At 41.9% G+C, this 16,538-nt stretch overlaps 2 protein-coding genes and 1 long non-coding RNA gene across 3 annotated transcripts; 2 read left to right on the plus strand and 1 right to left on the minus strand.

Moving 5' to 3' along the window:
- Positions 1–1,121: 1,121 nt before the first annotated feature.
- LOC134583183 (uncharacterized) lies at positions 1,122–4,305 on the plus strand. Its single transcript, XR_010086307.1, has 3 exons — positions 1,122–1,297; positions 1,448–1,521; positions 4,256–4,305. It is a non-coding gene; the product is annotated as an uncharacterized LOC134583183 (long non-coding RNA).
- A 7,717-nt stretch (positions 4,306–12,022) lies between these two features.
- Positions 12,023–13,909, plus strand: LOC134582576 (zinc finger protein 239-like). Its single transcript, XM_063439252.1, has 2 exons — positions 12,023–12,086; positions 12,951–13,909. The coding sequence occupies exons 1-2, from the start codon at positions 12,023–12,025 to the stop codon at positions 13,907–13,909; spliced, it is 1,023 nt and encodes a 340-aa protein (XP_063295322.1).
- A 1,134-nt stretch (positions 13,910–15,043) lies between these two features.
- On the minus strand, positions 15,044–16,003 carry LOC134582578 (olfactory receptor 5G3-like). Its single transcript, XM_063439253.1, has one exon. It carries the CDS (start codon positions 15,998–16,000, stop codon positions 15,044–15,046), a length of 957 nt encoding a protein of 318 aa, XP_063295323.1. The 5' UTR covers positions 16,001–16,003.
- Positions 16,004–16,538: the final 535 nt, after the last annotated feature.

Below are 16,538 nucleotides of genomic sequence, written 5' to 3' on the forward strand. Positions count from 1 at the left end.
AATCCTTTGATTGTGTCATGTATCTGACATCTTGCACTCAAAGGGTTAAGCATAAGCAAAAAACATAATTTGAACTTGTTAATCAGCTCATTTCATGCACTGGGGTAAACACATTGGGCTTCATATGATGCACACTTCTTATGATATGTCGATGAACACAGGCACCAACTTAATAGAGAAATGTTAATGAGTTGTTAGATTATTAGAACAATAGAATTATATACATAAAAGCAGACAACCTAGAGCTGGCTCTCAAAGTGATCTATTTCCATTTATGGTTGTTAAATGTATCATACAAGTTATAAATATGTGCTTGAATATTTGGTGATATAATGTATAAATGTGTTGATTTTCCTTTGAGAATAATTGCAATCATACTTTGTTTTTTTTTTTAGTAATTTTATTTCCTGCTATAGTTAATTCATTGGTGAAAAGTGAATTTCCCATCCTACACCCTTTGTCAAACATAGTATTGCTTTGTATCTACTTTGTATAACAAAGTATTGCTTCCTGACTGAACCCTCGGACTATTGGCTGAAGGAGCTGGACTGAGTGGATGGGCACCGTCTTCAGAGGTTTGTGGTTAAACTGTTCGTAACGGTTTAATTCCTTAAGGTAAGACAGTGCCTGGGACCTTCTGGCACCATAACAACTTCATTGAGATGGAGATGCTATGTTGCACTGAATGGTCCTTTAAGTAAATCCCATCCAATACCGTATTCACAGTGATATGCATAGGCGTGCCTAGCCACAACATTCTTGCAGATAGTTTCTCTTCCATTTTTTCTGTTTGGGTTAACTCTGGCTAAAGGCAAAAATCATGACAATTAACTGTTTTCATTTCTATATCTCGTGTTGCAAAGAGCAAGACTGTGGTGTTATTATGCTTTATAGTATAGTATTTTTAGGTAATTTAAGTGATTATTTATCAATTCATTTTCAGATTGACAAATAAAAAAGTATGAGCTATTCAAGGGAATCTATAGTCCCAAAAATAACAATACATTTTTTGGGGGGGACTATCGATTCCCTTCTAGCAGTGTGGTCACTATCCACCCCCCTTTTCTCTGTAAAATTAATATGAAATTAAATTTACTCACCTTGTTTCCAGCGCTAAGATTCCTTCGTAGCATCCCCCCTCTCGACCTCCAAAGACGCCAACATTCCTGCCGACGTCTTCCGGGATCTTGTCCAATTCAATGCTTCTCAAAGACAAACACTGGAGACAATAACATATGTGCAGCACAACTTGGTTCTGGAGAAAGAAGCCTCCCAAAACAATGTTTTACATTGCAGGGTATAAATTATAGGACCATTGCGATGAGGTAGTCTGGGTGACTTTAGTGGTGTTTTTAGTATTTTTTTACACGAATGTATACTTTTTCTGGGGTGCCCGCCTATATGTGTGGAACTGTGGAAGGAATTCTCATATGTCCTTTCTCTACAGATGCCTGAACTCATATGACGTCCCTGCAGCAACACGGGATGATAATGTTCTCTAGACACCGAAGTTCTGCTGATGTAAGTATGTTTTCGTTTTTACTTCTACTATGGTACCCTCTCCAGTCAGCAATTTAATAGCGTTTGCTGAGATAAAGGATGATGACCTGTCACTTTTAGAGAAGTAGAAAAGAAAAGAGAAGTGACAGTTCCACTTTCACCTCTAAGATGTATATTTAGCTAGATATTTAGGAAAGCTGTGCTTAGAGTTGTGGGAGGGGCATATGGACCTTTAAAAGGGACTCCCCCCTTCCCCACCTTACCGTAATTGGTCTGACAAGCGGCTGCCCCACCCTTCACTCCCTTTATGCACCATACTCTTCTAGTGTAGGCTCACTTTATTAACTGGCCTACAGCATATGTCGGTTTTGGCACACCTCAACCAACTTTTTCCTATCACAGGTTTGCTAACAACAATCTTACTTCAATCGATTTTGCCCCGAACACAAATATAGGTTGCGGTGCCAAATAATGTGTGATGAGACCAAACATGATAAAGCTACTCATAATTTGAAGCAGATAAAAAAAAAATAATACTGGAGTGCTTCACCTGCATATCTCCAGTTTAACTTTAGGAAGTCCACCACTTGGGCACAGAAATTCAGAGTGTAATATAATATAGACACCAAGAAAATAATGGTGGGAAAAAAACGGATTGAAAATCCCTTCCACTTAAAGTAAGTAGATAGTCAATACATTCTTAAATACAGATCTGCAAACCAGTCAAGCAACAACACTTGCTTTTCCCAGTAAGGAAGTCTCACACCATACCTCCTAACTTTAGAGTACTGGAAAGTGGTACTCCAGAGTCCAGATTCTGATAACTAGGGCCGCTGACTTCAATTCATGGTCCATCGAGGCTTCCCTTATTTCCGCCAGAATTGTCAGTAAAAGGCTTCCGGCTGTCTCACAACACCAGGTGCATGCACACAGACTCTATTCTGCCAGACTTAGGAAAACAAACTAAGTCATGTTTGCATGAACATACTGCTATTCCAAGTAGAGTGTTGAGCGTTCCATTTGCACTGCCACGTTGTTTGGTTCATGTGGAGCATTTGTTTACATTCACATGAATGCTCTGCATTACACATTAGCTTGCGGTATCATGAATGCTCTATGGGCATAACGAGCATTTGGTATCATTCAATCCCCCCTCTCATAAAATTGTAAAGCGCTACGGAATCTGTTGGCGCTATATAAATGGCAATAATAATTATAATAATTCACACTAACACATTGTTAGTTCATGTAATATATTCGCTTGCATGTTTTCGCAATTCATACAATTCTATACACAATAATTCATTATGGTTATTTTGACACTCATTTGGCCAAGCCATTAAGCAACACTACACTGTCATTTGCTAGGTAGAATGTAATACTATTCGCATTATGTTGTATACACATATTTAGAAATGTACTCGGTTTTATTATCATGGGTGCCCTCTAGTGGTTTTAATGATTATTACAACTTAGGTAACTTTTAAATTGTTTTACATTACTTTCATTATATTCTCTCATATTCAATATATAGATATGCTATTATGATTAGTTTATGATTGTACTATGTGCATTACCAGGGTTTTGGGATATTATTAATACTACTCAATGAGGAGCACAACCGTAAAAATTAAAAGACACTTTATTAAATAGGTCCACAAAAAGCAGGTGTCTCAAAATGCATATCAGATAATCAAAGCATAAATCACATGATAATAGTACAAAGAAAGTGCACAACATTCTGCAATTACATCCAAGCAGGAATGATAACAAACAGGTTCATAAGAAACAGAATAACTACTAGGCCATAAACATACCAGGACATAACAACCCAACAAATAATACATACAAAACAAACCAATTCATATCAGAAATAGTGAAAAGAGGGGAAAAGTCAACCAGCAAGCCCCCAACGTTTCGGCAGAAAAAATGCCTTTATCAAGGGAGCATGTTGCAAAAGGGTAAAACACACCCTTATATACCATTAAAAAAATAGCGAACGCCTGAAAGTGATGGGTGGCCAGCCACAATGATTAGTATCCTCCCAACCATAATCACGTGATTATGGTTACCAAGTGAATGATTATATTTGTATATTGTTGATTGTAATAAATATATGAATAGTATTCTCTCTCTTTTCACCCCTGTGTTACGTTAAGCATGTTTTAATTACTCACTTCTGCGATACAGCCTTAGTGTCCTGAACACAAATGTGAAGGCATAGCCTGGAGTTGTGGGAGGGGCTTGTTACCCTTTTTGAAGGGACTCTCATTCCCCTATACCGTTAGTCAACAATTTACATTCCCCTCCCTCCACTCCCTCTTCTTCAGATACACCTTTTATTCAACACACCTTTATAGGTGTGCCCTCTTTATTTTACAGGCCTACCTGTACGTCGGTTTTGGCACACGACAACCGACTTTTATGTACTCCTGCGTATATATCTATATCATAAGGCTTTACCAAAGGAATAGATCGCAAAGTGCCAATCTGAGTGAAATGGCAAGGGCAATTTAGAAAACCGTTGTTCAGAAGATAATAGTAGTTCTGGTAAATAATGTAGTACTAGTTATGTTGTGAAAGCTAGCTTTCTTGAGATAAGAGTTAGACACCTTGTTTGGAGAATAATCTAATAATTGCAATTATTTTAAATTCTGATCTAAGTTACTAAGCACTGAATGAGAACATTCTCTCATTCTTCAAAATGATATTCCGACAAAATCGCAGTTGCTTGTTACCTAAATGTATCTTCCAGGTTCAATGTGGACACTTCTGCCATCCTCTGACAGACGCTCCTGCGTTCTCATAACCAGTAACATGCGTCATTTTTTTTCCAGGTTAGTGTTGATTCCCACCCTTTTATCATTTATTAACCATACATTTGTTAACCCATTAAGGACCAAACTTCTGAAATAAAAGGGAATCATGACATGTCACACATGTCATGTGTCCTTAAGGGGTTAAAGAATTAAATGGATAATGCATTAAAATATATGCATACATTTAAATGTTTTTGACTCTTTTTTTTATATTTTAAATAATCTTTATTTGAAATTTTTCTCTTTTTCAAAAAGACATTAAAACATATAACATCATACTTAGTTTCTGATTATCAATCAGTTTTACATCCAGTGGTATATAAGTTTACAAATACATATACACACACAATGAACAATAAGACAATATTGTCCCATGAACGAAACGTGTATCCTTCTAAAAACAATTAAAATATAATATTTTATCTTTCTGCAGAAACTAATATTATCTGTACTCGGAAATTTTTTTTCTTTTTTTTAAATTCTTTATTTTTGAAGCGCATTGTCAATTACATCATAAGATTATGGCATTTAACTGGTTACATGGGTCGGCACAAAAACGCTAAAGATGATTTGATGCGCTTATTTTTTTTTTTTTTGGAGAAATAAACAGAAATAAACAGGTTTGTCAGATAAGTCAGCATGGTGTCTAACCATGAGTTATGCAAAACAAGGTAGCGTTGACATAGGTTAACATAATAAATTCGCATAATAGCTTTAACAGAAGATGCTTCTAGGTAGATTGATGACCTGCATTGATTTAAGTAGGCATGCTGGTATTCAAACAAGACTGACCTGCTAGGTTATACAGGGCCGACATAGGTAAGTATAGTTACACGTTTAACGTCTGTGCGCGTCAATATGCTGACGCGGGGTGGAGTAGGGAAGACGTTTTGTTACATAGCGTTCCATACATTATTGTCGTTTTCCACTTACAACCGCTCAGGTAGTATTACACGTATCGTTAACTGAGCAAGGGTTAACTGAAAATAACAGGTCTAACGTAATTTCTACTAGCCATTACGTCCAGTGTGATAGGTCTAGTTGTAGCCTGTGTGTCTGCGTCACAGTGTGAGTTTTGTGTAATGCTCGTAGTTCGTGTGGTCCCCATATCAGTGGTGTATGTTCTTGTCGTGAGTGTCGAATACTATTCTATTTTGTACAGCTGAGATGTAGTGTCGAGGGATTCCCGGGGGGTATCCGGGGGGGTCCCATGGGGAGTGTGAGGTGGACGTCTCACGTGATAGTGCCCTTTGTCTGCGTTATGCAAGATTGGTATTCTAGTTGTCTTGTGGTGTGTGTCGGTCTTCTGTAGTGTGTGGGGTGTGCGTGTCTGTTTGACCTTATGGTCTGTTTAGCAGCCTATTTGTGTGAATTTCCGCAGGTTGCTTTCGATAGTAATGTTGCTCTGGTTATGTTAGAGATGCGTTTGTGGTGTCAGTCGCGTCTTGGTCTGTTGGTTGGGGGGTGGATATTGTATCCTCTGTCTTCTTGGTTTCTACGGGGTTTTCAGTGGGTATATTTTCCCAAGTTTATTATGGGAGGTTTATGTGCAGGGGTATAGTGTCGCAAGGGCGAGGGGAAGGGGGGGTGGAAGGGAACCTTGAAGCGGCCGTGCGCCCCGACCCAGGTATTATATCCCTACTATGTGTCTCATAATCCAGGGGTCCCAGATTTTGTGGAATTGTTTTGTTGTGTCGTGTAATATTGCCGAGAGTTTGTCCATTTCCATTGTTTCTTCGGTTTTTTGGACCATTTTTGTTAGTGTAGGCGTGTTTTGGTTGCCCCATTGCTCCGCTATGGTGCGTCTGGTGGCGAGAGCTATTTTCGCCACTAGTTTATTTTGTGCCCTCAGTAGTTGAGGTTGGGGTTTTGAGAGTAGCCATGTCCAGGGGTCCATGGGTACGGTCTCGTGCAGTATTTTAGAGGTGAGGTCGGCAACCGCCTTCCAGAGGTGGGAGCTGTGTGGGCATTGCCACCACATATGGAAATACGTGCCTTGTTGGCCGCATTTTTTCCAACACGTGTCTGTTTGGGCTATTCCCATTTGTTTGAGTCTCAGTGGTGTCAGGTACCATCTGAGCATGGTTTTGTAAGCCTGTTCCTTATGATTTACGCATATGGTAAGTGAGGCGGTCGCTTCCCATATGCTTGTCCAGACTGTTGGGTCATCCGGTGGGCCTATGTCTCTTTCCCAGGCCTTCGTGTAGGTGAGTGTGTCTGTTGGGGAATTGGCGTTTAGTTGGGAGTATATCAAGGAAATTTGTCCTTTGTGTGTGGGGGCATGTAGGCAATTTGTCTCGAATCGTGTGAGTTTTGTATTTGCTGTTTTTGTGTTCTGGGGTTCCATCAGGAAGCTGCGTAGCTGTAGATATCGAAAGTGATCGAATGTGTTTAGTGGTGTGGTACACGGGAGTTCTGGGAATGGTATCAGCTGCTGGTTTCTGTAGAAGTCCCGAAGTCTGGTTAGTCCGTTGTCCTCATAATGTGCATAGTCTCGTGGAGTCATGCCTGGGGGGAAACGTTTGTTTCTGAGGATCGGGGTGAGTGGTGATGGGGAGTTTATGAGGGGGTGGCGCGCGTTGGTTCTGTCCCATACTTGTAGGGATGTGGTTAGAGCAGGTGTTGTCGGGGGGAGATCTGGTCTGTCATTTTTGGGGAGCCAAAAGAGGAGGGAGGGATGGTCTCTACCTAGAAGGTCGTGTTCCAGATCTACCCAGAGTTTTGTTCCCGGGGGGGAGTGGAGGTGTTGCACCTGGGCCAACTGGGCTGCTTGGTAGTATTGCATGAGGTTGGGGAGACCTAAGCCCCCGGTTTTCACTGTTTTGTACATTGTTATCCGTTTAATCCGTGGTCTTTTGTCCGCCCAGATGAATTTGTCTATTTTTGATTGGAGGGCTTTAAAGTCCAATCTAGAGATGGGGATGGGTAGAGTCTGGAACAGGTATAAGAATTTGGGTAGGAGATTCATTTTTATGGATGCGATTCTGCCCAGCCAGGATTTGTGCATGGGTTGCCATCTTTGCAGGTCTGACATGGCTCGTTCGATCAGTGGGGTGTAGTTTAGTGAATATGTTTTGGATAGATCTGCTGGAATGTATGTGCCCGAGTAGTGAATGCTTTGTTGGTTGTATCGAAATGGATGTGAGCGGATTATTTGGGTCAGGAGTGGTTGTGGTATGTTGAGGGGGAGGGCTTCTGTTTTATCCAGGTTCAGTTTATAACCTGAGAGGTGGGCGTACTCTTGAAGGAGCGTGAGGAGGGGGGGTAGGGAGTTGGTAGGGTCTGTGAGTGTCAGGAGGATATCATCTGCGTATGCTGCGATCTTATATTCATCTTGTCGAACCTTAAGGCCCTGGATTTCGGGGGTGGAGCGGATGAGTTGTAGTAGAGGTTCTAGGGAGAGGGCAAACAGGAGTGGGGAGAGCGGGCAGCCTTGTCTGGTCCCGTTTTTTATTATGAACTCATGTGGGTTGGTGTTGGGGAGTAGGAGAGCCGCCGTGGGGTTGGAGTATAGGGTCGTGAGGGCTTTGATGAAAGTGTCAGGGAAGTGGAATTTTTGTAGAGTGCGGAATAGGAAGGGCCAGAGCAAGCAATCAAACGCTTTTTCAGCGTCCATTGAGAGTAGTAGGGTGGGGGTGTCCTTGTGTTGGGCTCTCCATATTAAGTCTATCGTGCGTCTGGTATTGTCACAGGCTTGGCGGTTGGGGATAAACCCTACCTGGTCTGGGTGTATGAGTTTTGGGAGGAGTCGTTGAATCCTGTTGGCCAGTGTTTTTGTGAGGATCTTAATATCCGTGTTGAGGAGGGATATTGGGCGGTAGTGACCAGGGTCTAGGTGTGTTTTGTGTGGTTTGGGGATTAGGCAGATGTTGGCTTTGAGCATTTCCGGCGGTACCTGTTCGCCTTCCATTATTGAATTGCAGAGAGTGGTCAGATGGGGAATCAGTATGGTGCTGAATGTTTTGTAGTAGAGGCCTGTGAAGCCATCGGGACCTGGGCTTTTGTTGGGTTTTGTGTGTTTTATCGTGAGGGCTATTTCTTCTTCGGTGATTGGGGATGCGAGAGAGTCCCGTTCCTGGTTTGTGAGTGCTGGGAGGGGGATTTTTGAAAGGAAGTTATGTATTTCTTGTCCTAAAGTCGGGTGTGCTGGGGTATGGGTGGGGCTGTGGTTGTATAGTTTAGTGAAGTACTCGACGAATATGGAGGCTATTTGGTCAGGGTCGTTGTGGGTTCGGCCCCCAGGTGAGGTGATTTTGTCGATACGTTTGTGAAGTGATTTTTGTCGAAGTTTGCGTGCCAGAAGGGTGTCCGACTTGTTGGATTTCTCATAAAATAATTGTTTGGTCCATTGTAGGGCCTTATGAGCGTCTTTAGACATGTAGGTTTTTATTGCTTGTTGGTGGGATTTAATTTTGTCAAGTAATGGTTGGGAGGGGGTATGTTTGTGTTTGATTTCAAGCGTCCGTAGGGAGGTCAGGTGGTGTTCTAGTTCGTGGAGTGTTTGTTTTCTGTGAATGCTGGCTGCTTTGATTATTGTTCCCCGTATTGTGGCCTTGTGGGCCGCCCACAGTGTGCTCGTGGATGGGACTGATCCAATGTTGGTCATGAAGTAGTTTGTGAGTTGTTGTTGGATGGTTTGTCTTATTTGTGGGTTGTGTAGGAGTGTGGGGTTCAGTCTCCAGGTCCATGCTTTGGCCGTGTGAGGTTTGTCTATGTGGAGGGAGATTTCAGCGTGGTCGGACCAGGTGATTGAGCCAATTGAGGTGGATCGTGTGTGGGGCACCAGTGAGGGGGATATTAAGAATAGGTCAATTCTGGAGTAGGAGGAGTGTGGGTGTGAGAAGAAGGTAAAATCCGGGGTTGTGTGGTGTTGGAGCCTCCATATATCTTGTAATCCAGTTTGGGTGACGAACTCCATAAGGAGTGTGTCATTTTTCCTAGTAGGGGGTGCGTGAGTTTTATCTCTCCTTGTATTTTTCCTGTCTATGGAAGGGGCGAGGACTGCATTGAGGTCTCCACCTAGAATAGTGTGGTGGGAGGGGAACAGTTTTAATTGTGTGCGTAGCGCCGTCCAAAAAGCTGGGTCGGGTGTGTTCGGGGCATAGACTGTGGTTATCGCGTATTTGTGGTTGGCGAGGTGGCCTGTGACGGTCAGGTATCTCCCTTGGGGGTCTGGGAGGCTGTTTGAGATTGTGATTGGGCATTTTTTGTGGATCAGGATTGCTACCCCGTTCTGTTTGCCTTGGGGCGAATTTGCTAGATAGCATTGTTTGTAGTTTTTGTTGGTGAGCGGGAAGGGCTTTTTTGTTTCAAAGTGTGTTTCTTGGAGGAGAATAATGTCTGCCTTCGTTCTGGTGGCCCAGCGTAATGTTTGATGTCTCTTAGCTGGGTTGTTTAGTCCCTTGCAATTGATGGAGATGCAGGGGATTGGCTCTGGCCTGGGTGTGTGTAGGTGTTGTGGTGTTGTGACAGTGAGGGTGTCCCTAGTGTGGTGTGAGCTCTGGGGTGAGGGGGGCCTCGAGGCACATGGTCGCTCCATCTGGCAGGACTTCGAGGTGGGTGGGGTGGATGAAAGGTCGGATGGTTGTGGGGGGGTTACAGGGATCGGGGGATTGGATTACGGGGTGTCTATCCTGGTCTTATATGGTGGTTGCCAGGTAAGGTGGGGGGTGGCGGTGTTTTACACCTTGGGTTTGTCATGTGGCTGGTGTCTCCCGGGTTCCCGGGGATTAGGGGGTGGGGGAGAGGAGGAAGAGTTTTCACATCCCTGTTACTCCTCCCCCCCACGCGCTAGGTGTGGTGTTGCACTCACGGTTCGGTGCTGTTGTAACGTCTGTCTGGAGAGTTAGGTACCGCTCGTGGTCCCTCTGTCTGTGGTTGAGTTTGTTCTTGTGTTGTCTCCGTCTGTGTTCCTGTAGGTGTTTCATGCCATGGAGCGTGCTCTTGGTTTCTAGTCGAGGTAGTAGATAGCATTAGATAATAACATATTAAATACAACAAGTAAAACATTTCGTCCTAATGTGTGGTTACATTTCCCATCAATACATTTGCATTTCGTTTGTATGGATCATAAACAGTATAAAAATGTACAATAAACCTTTGGAGTGAGTCCAAGTGGTGAGCGTTCAGCCCCGCGTGGGTTACTGGCGGCATTCCCGGCGGTGCGGAGGTGGCTCCTCTGGGTGAGCGGGTACTCTCTGTTTCTTGGGCAGTCTGAGGTGATCAGGGTCTTCGTGTGGACGACCTTCTTCTCTGTTCTGGTGGAAGGGGGCGAGTTGCAGCAGCTGTATCCCCAGTGATTCTGCGAAGGGTGACATTTCTGCAACTGATGTGAGGATGTGCATTTGATCATCTTTCTTGACCATAAGTTTGAAGGGGTGTCCCCAGGTATATTTGATGCCTTGTTTCTGCAGGGCAAGTGTCAGAGGTTTGAGGTCTCTCCTTTTTTTGAGTGTGGATGGAGCCAGGTCTTGAAAAAAAGTGAGACGGGTGTCTTGGTAGCGTGGGGGTTTGTCCCGCGCCAGGGTTAGTAGCTTTTCTTTGGTTTTGAAGAAATGTATGCGAGTGATCACATCTCTTGGAGTGGATGCGCCTAAGTTTTGTGGGCGGAGGGCTCTATGGGCCCTATCCATTTCCAGCTCCTGAGGTGTGAGTTCAGGGGCTATTGCTTTAAAAATGTTTTTAAGTGTTGGTACTAGTTGTTCCATGGTGACAGTTTCAGGTAGGCCGCGGATTCTAATGTTATTCCGTCTGGATCTATTGTTTAGGTCTTCCAGACCGTCCTCCAGGGCTGACATGTGGCCGTATAGATATGCTATATCCTGGGTGTGATTTGTGGTGGTGGCTTGGAGTGATGTGAGCCGGGTTTCTACCTGATCTGTGCGGGCGTTGAGGCCTACTATATCTGCCTTCAGGCCTGCTACATGCCGTCCTATCTCAGTGGCTACATGGGCCTTGATGTCTGTGGTCGCCTGGTGTAGCATGTCCCGCAGTACCCCGATGGTAATGGGGGCCGCCGGATCTGTCATCGTGTGCAGGCTCTCTGTGTCTGAGCCTGACTCCTCGTCTGCCTGTGAGGAGGTAGCTCTCCGGTGTTCCGACGGCGTGCGGAATATGGAGGCCACGGATGGGTTCGTGTCCCTCCGTTTTTTGTTGCCCCCCATTACCTCTGTGTGGATTCAGGTGCAGGCTGCTTAGGGGCTTCGGCCGGTGAAGTAACAGGCTGTTTTGCGGTGTGAGGGATGCGGATGGCAGTGGATTTAGCGCGTGGGGGGATCAGAGCTCTGGGATCAAGCGTCCATCTTCTTCCGAGGTTAGGCCACGCCCCCGGAAAAATGTTTTCAATGTTGAAACCACAGTCTTTACTATGGAATTCAAAGCGATCTTATTGTGGAACATGAGATTGTCCCAAAAGAAGAAATGGTAATGGAAGACTCAAAAGGCCGAAGTAGGCCTGGTAAGTACTGAACTTCCTTCCTGAAATACGTGTATAAACAAACTGAACAACTAAACAGGAACACCTCACAAAAACATACAAACATTAACCGCAGTGAGAGTTCCTGCAGGGTATCTCCAGGTCTAGGTCTCCACAGAAAATCCTGTGATTAGAATACACACCTTTGGTTTTAGTAGGAGATCTTCTGGCCTGCTTCTAGTACCATTCACAGTCTACTGTCTGAATCTTGCAGAGTGTGGCAGGCGTCATGTCATTCAGTGCTGATTTTGACCAGTCAGAAGAGACTCTGAAGAGTCTGGTACATATGTCAAGTAACATTTTTGTATGTATGTAGTGTAGCAAGTAATATTCCCTCTTTCCTCTGGGACTTTATTATGTTTCAACTTTTTTCAAACAAGCAGCCATCCATCAATCAAAACAGAACAACAATGCAACTTATAATAATCAACGAAAAGATAACCTACAGACAGAACAGAGATTATATAGAATATAGAAATATGAAAATATTAAGAGGGAGAGATACAAACATAGTGCACCAGTAAAAGTATTAAGGTAGACTTTATTTTAGATTGCACTTACAGGATTGACGTTAAAATCCAGCATATCTTTCCAGTTGCCACCAGTTTACTTTTCTGTGTTTGTTGGGGTCAAGGAGCATCTATCTAGGCTAGTCTGGTTAGGACTGTGCCCCTCTTTCAAAAGTAGCGTGTTTACGGCTGTGTAAGTGCTCTAGTGTCAGTGTCAATATGGTTTGCCCAATCATGAATGTTGAAAGGGGGGGGGGGGGATTATTTAGTTTTTTTTTATTCTTCTTTTCCACTGTCCATTAGATTAGGCATTTAAATACTGAGAAGGGAATTTAATTTGGGGAGGAGGAGCAATGAGTAGATTCTCTCCTGCAAACACCTATTACTCTTCCCTCTTTTTCAACAGTCCAAGTGCAGCCTTGACAAAAAAAAATGATATGTTCAATACTGTGGTTTATGTTTTTTTTTAAATTGCAAAAAATTTAAAATGAGCCAAACTAGATCACATTATAAACTATTTGATATTTAAAACTATTGTCACTAAGCAAGGTGTCAGTCTGAAGATTGACTTTAACCTTTAAACTAAAATTATACCAACATTATATAACATCAAATTTGATTTTTACTTCATATGTTTTTCTTTAATAGATTGTGACATCATGTATGAACAAAATCAACAATTATCATCAAGTCGGAAGTTGGACAATATGCCTCAGAGAGAGCTTGAAAAACAGAATAATTCAAGACTTTCTGTGATTGTGGAATCTACTCCTGATCTCAGAGTGGCGGACACAAATGTTTGCCACCAAAATGAAAGATCAAGGAGTCATTATGCATTGGATAACAAGGTAAACATACACCAATGCCCTATTTCCAAGACCAAACTCGACAATGTCTACAAGAACAGTGAAAGTAGTGAGAGTTCTTTGGACGAATCAGACTGTAAAAGAAATGTACCTTACAAAAGGTGTGTGTGCAACGATTGTGGAAGAAGCTTTAATTATATTTCACATCTAATTACACACCAAAGATCTCACAGTGGAGAGAGGCCCTTTTCATGTCCTGAATGTGGAAAAAACTTTGGCAGAAAGTCCTGTCTTGTAATACACGAGAGAACCCAAACAGGGGAGAAACCTTACAAGTGTACGCACTGCATGAAGGGGTTCACAAGCCGAGCCACTCTCTCTACTCACATAAGAATCCATACAGGAGAGAGACCTTATGTATGCTGGGAATGCGGTAAAAGCTTCACCAGTAACTCTTCTCTGTTTATTCATAACAGAACTCACACGGGAGAGAAACCCTATGAATGTAGCCAGTGTGGGAAGACCTTTTCTTGCACATCCGCTCTTGTCACTCATCATAGAACACACACGGGAGAGAAGCCATATGTTTGTGGCGAATGTGGAAAGGGTTTTGTCGATAACTCAAGACTTCATAAACACCAGGCGACTCACACAGGAGAGTGGGCATACATGTGTGTTTTGTGTGGGAAAGGGTTCACTTGTATCTCAAAACTCAAGGTGCACCAGAGATCACACACAGGGGAGAGACCGTATTCCTGCAATGAATGCGGGAAGAGCTTCACTCATAATTCATATTCATAATTCATATTCATAATTCATTGGTTAGACATCAAGCTATACACACAGGAGAACGTCCATTTGCTTGCTCTGAATGTGGCAAAGGTTTTACCCGTAAGGAACACCTTGTTACACATCAGAAAATTCATACCCGGACAAAGCAAACTATAATTTCAATGTGAAAATAACACTTGACTGTCAAGCACACGGATCTGCATGTAGAAATAATATGGAACCATATTTAAGAATGTTACGTATTGTATATATTGTAACATTATAAGAAAAAAATGGCAAAGTAGACTGAATAAAGATATACTTTACAGATTATTTAACAGATTTACAATGATGTTTCTGTTGCTGAGACCACCTATTTCCTGATTCTTTAAATTTAGATGCTTTACCCTAGATAGCTATACGAATTCGGCAACCTTAATAATGATTTAAACATTTTAGCTGCATCCATTGCTGACAGTTGAACCATACAGTCATGCATTTTCTCTAGTGGCAATAGTGTCTCCTGTACTTCAGAGGCGACAATCATTCTTGTGTTGTCATATGATATCATATATGTCATCCTATAAGCAGATAACTTACTGCCAACAAAAAGTAACAGACCTTATTAAAAAAGAGAGGTTTCCTATATGAAATCAATTTCTACCATTATCTAGGTGCTGGACTAATGAAATAAAACACAATATTCCTATAAGCATGAAAAATTATCTTTATTCCAGATAATGCTGACTCCCACAAATGCAGCTGAATCCACAAGACTGTGCCAAAAAATACCTTGTATATCACTTTTACCAGTGTGAAAAGCTTTACCAAGATGGAGACGGTGGTAAATTTATTGTTCAGTAGCCAATATGGGTGTCGGACCAGGTTTGAGTACCAAATATTGTGACCTCTAGCATGTAAGCTCATTGAGCAGGGCCCTCAACCCCTCTGTTCCTGTGCGGTTCCATTTGTCTGGTTACAATTACGTGTCTGTTAGTCCGCCCAATGAACAGCGCTACGGAATTTTATGGCACTATATAAATAATAAAAATAATAATTATAATAATAATAACCATGTAGATTTAAAAATAAATGGTATTGGCGTCCATTTATTCACCTAAATTGGTCAGCTCTTTGCCCAAATTTCATCTGTTAATAATAACATTACATACATTGATGTCTTTTCTCTATGTTAATTAAATATATATATCTTTTAAATGCCACCCTTATTTCTTTGTTCCTCAGACTATAAATAATAGGATTAAATAACGGAGTCCCCACAGTATAAATCAAGGAGAGAACCTTGTTTGCATTTAATGAATGTCCACTAGAAGGAATCACATAGAGCGTGACCAGTGTCCCGTAGAAAGTAATTACAACAGCCAAGTGGGAGCTGCAGGTGGAGAATGTTTTTTGTCTCCCGGACGTTGATGGTATTTTGAGGATGGCCATAAAAATGCAGACATACGTTATAGTGATGATTATCGCCGGAAACAACGTTATTGGAGTTCCCAGTAAAATGTTCTCTAACCTCACTATGAAGGTGTCTGAGCAAGAAAGTTGCAGAAATGGAAGTAAATCACAGAAAAAATGATCAATAATGTTTGATCCACAGAAATGTAACTGACTCACTAGTATCACAGTTATAAAGGAAATTATAAAACCCAACAGCCAACAAGAAACTGCAAGCTGAGGACGAAGTTTGTTGCTCATAATAGTGGTATAATGCAATGGACTGCAGATAGCCAGATAACGGTCGTAGGACATCACTGTAAGAAGAAGACATTCTGTACCCAAGGAGAGTCCAAAGAATTGAAGTTGGACTATACAGGCTTGAAGAGACATTATTTTCCCACCATTTAGTATGATGCACAGCATGTTCGGGACAATATTTGTGGTCAGTATGATATCGGTTAGTGAGAGATGACTAAGGAAGAAAAACATTGGATGTCTCAAGTTTGGACTCACTGTCACCAGTGTTACAATCATGAGATTTCCAGTCAACGTCATGGTGTATAGCACAAGGAACAGAAGGAAGTAAGGGATCTTAAAGTTGTAAAGTACTTTGAATCCCAGTAGAAATATTTCTTTAACCGAGGTCTGGTTTTCTTCAGTCATCATTTGTTGCTGCGGGCTTGTCAAATTATCTTTCTTATTTAATGTGATTTCCTGTACATTATTGTTAATTACAATTGATTTTACACATCAACAAGTAAATCCTAGGAAGAAAATAAATGTTAGGGTCACTTTAAGTATCGGAATAACTTTGCTTCATAGCATAGTTCATGGTGCATAGATTGAGTTCTCTGGTTCCAATCCCTGTGTTCACATTGAATTATATCACTCCAGTTTGTAAACTATACCACCTCTCCCTTGATCAGTGATGTTAAAGGAATATTTTTTTTTTTCCAACAGAAAGATGGTTTTACTAAACCATCAGAAATATATTTGTTATCAAGTAGTAAATACACCTTCAATGAGTGTCAGGGTTGGTTTGTATGGAGTGCACATCTTAAAAATCTAAATGTAGTATATTGGAAGGAATTTGATGAATGACATTTTTTACAGGATCATTCCCTTGCACCCTTGCTATATTTTGAAATTGAAAAAGTAAAGGAATGTGCTGGTTCATTACTACTTGAATGGGTGAGATGGTAAG

This window comes from Pelobates fuscus, chromosome 13, assembly GCF_036172605.1.
Source record: "Pelobates fuscus isolate aPelFus1 chromosome 13, aPelFus1.pri, whole genome shotgun sequence".
In the NCBI taxonomy this organism is placed as follows: Eukaryota; Metazoa; Chordata; class Amphibia; order Anura; family Pelobatidae; genus Pelobates; species Pelobates fuscus.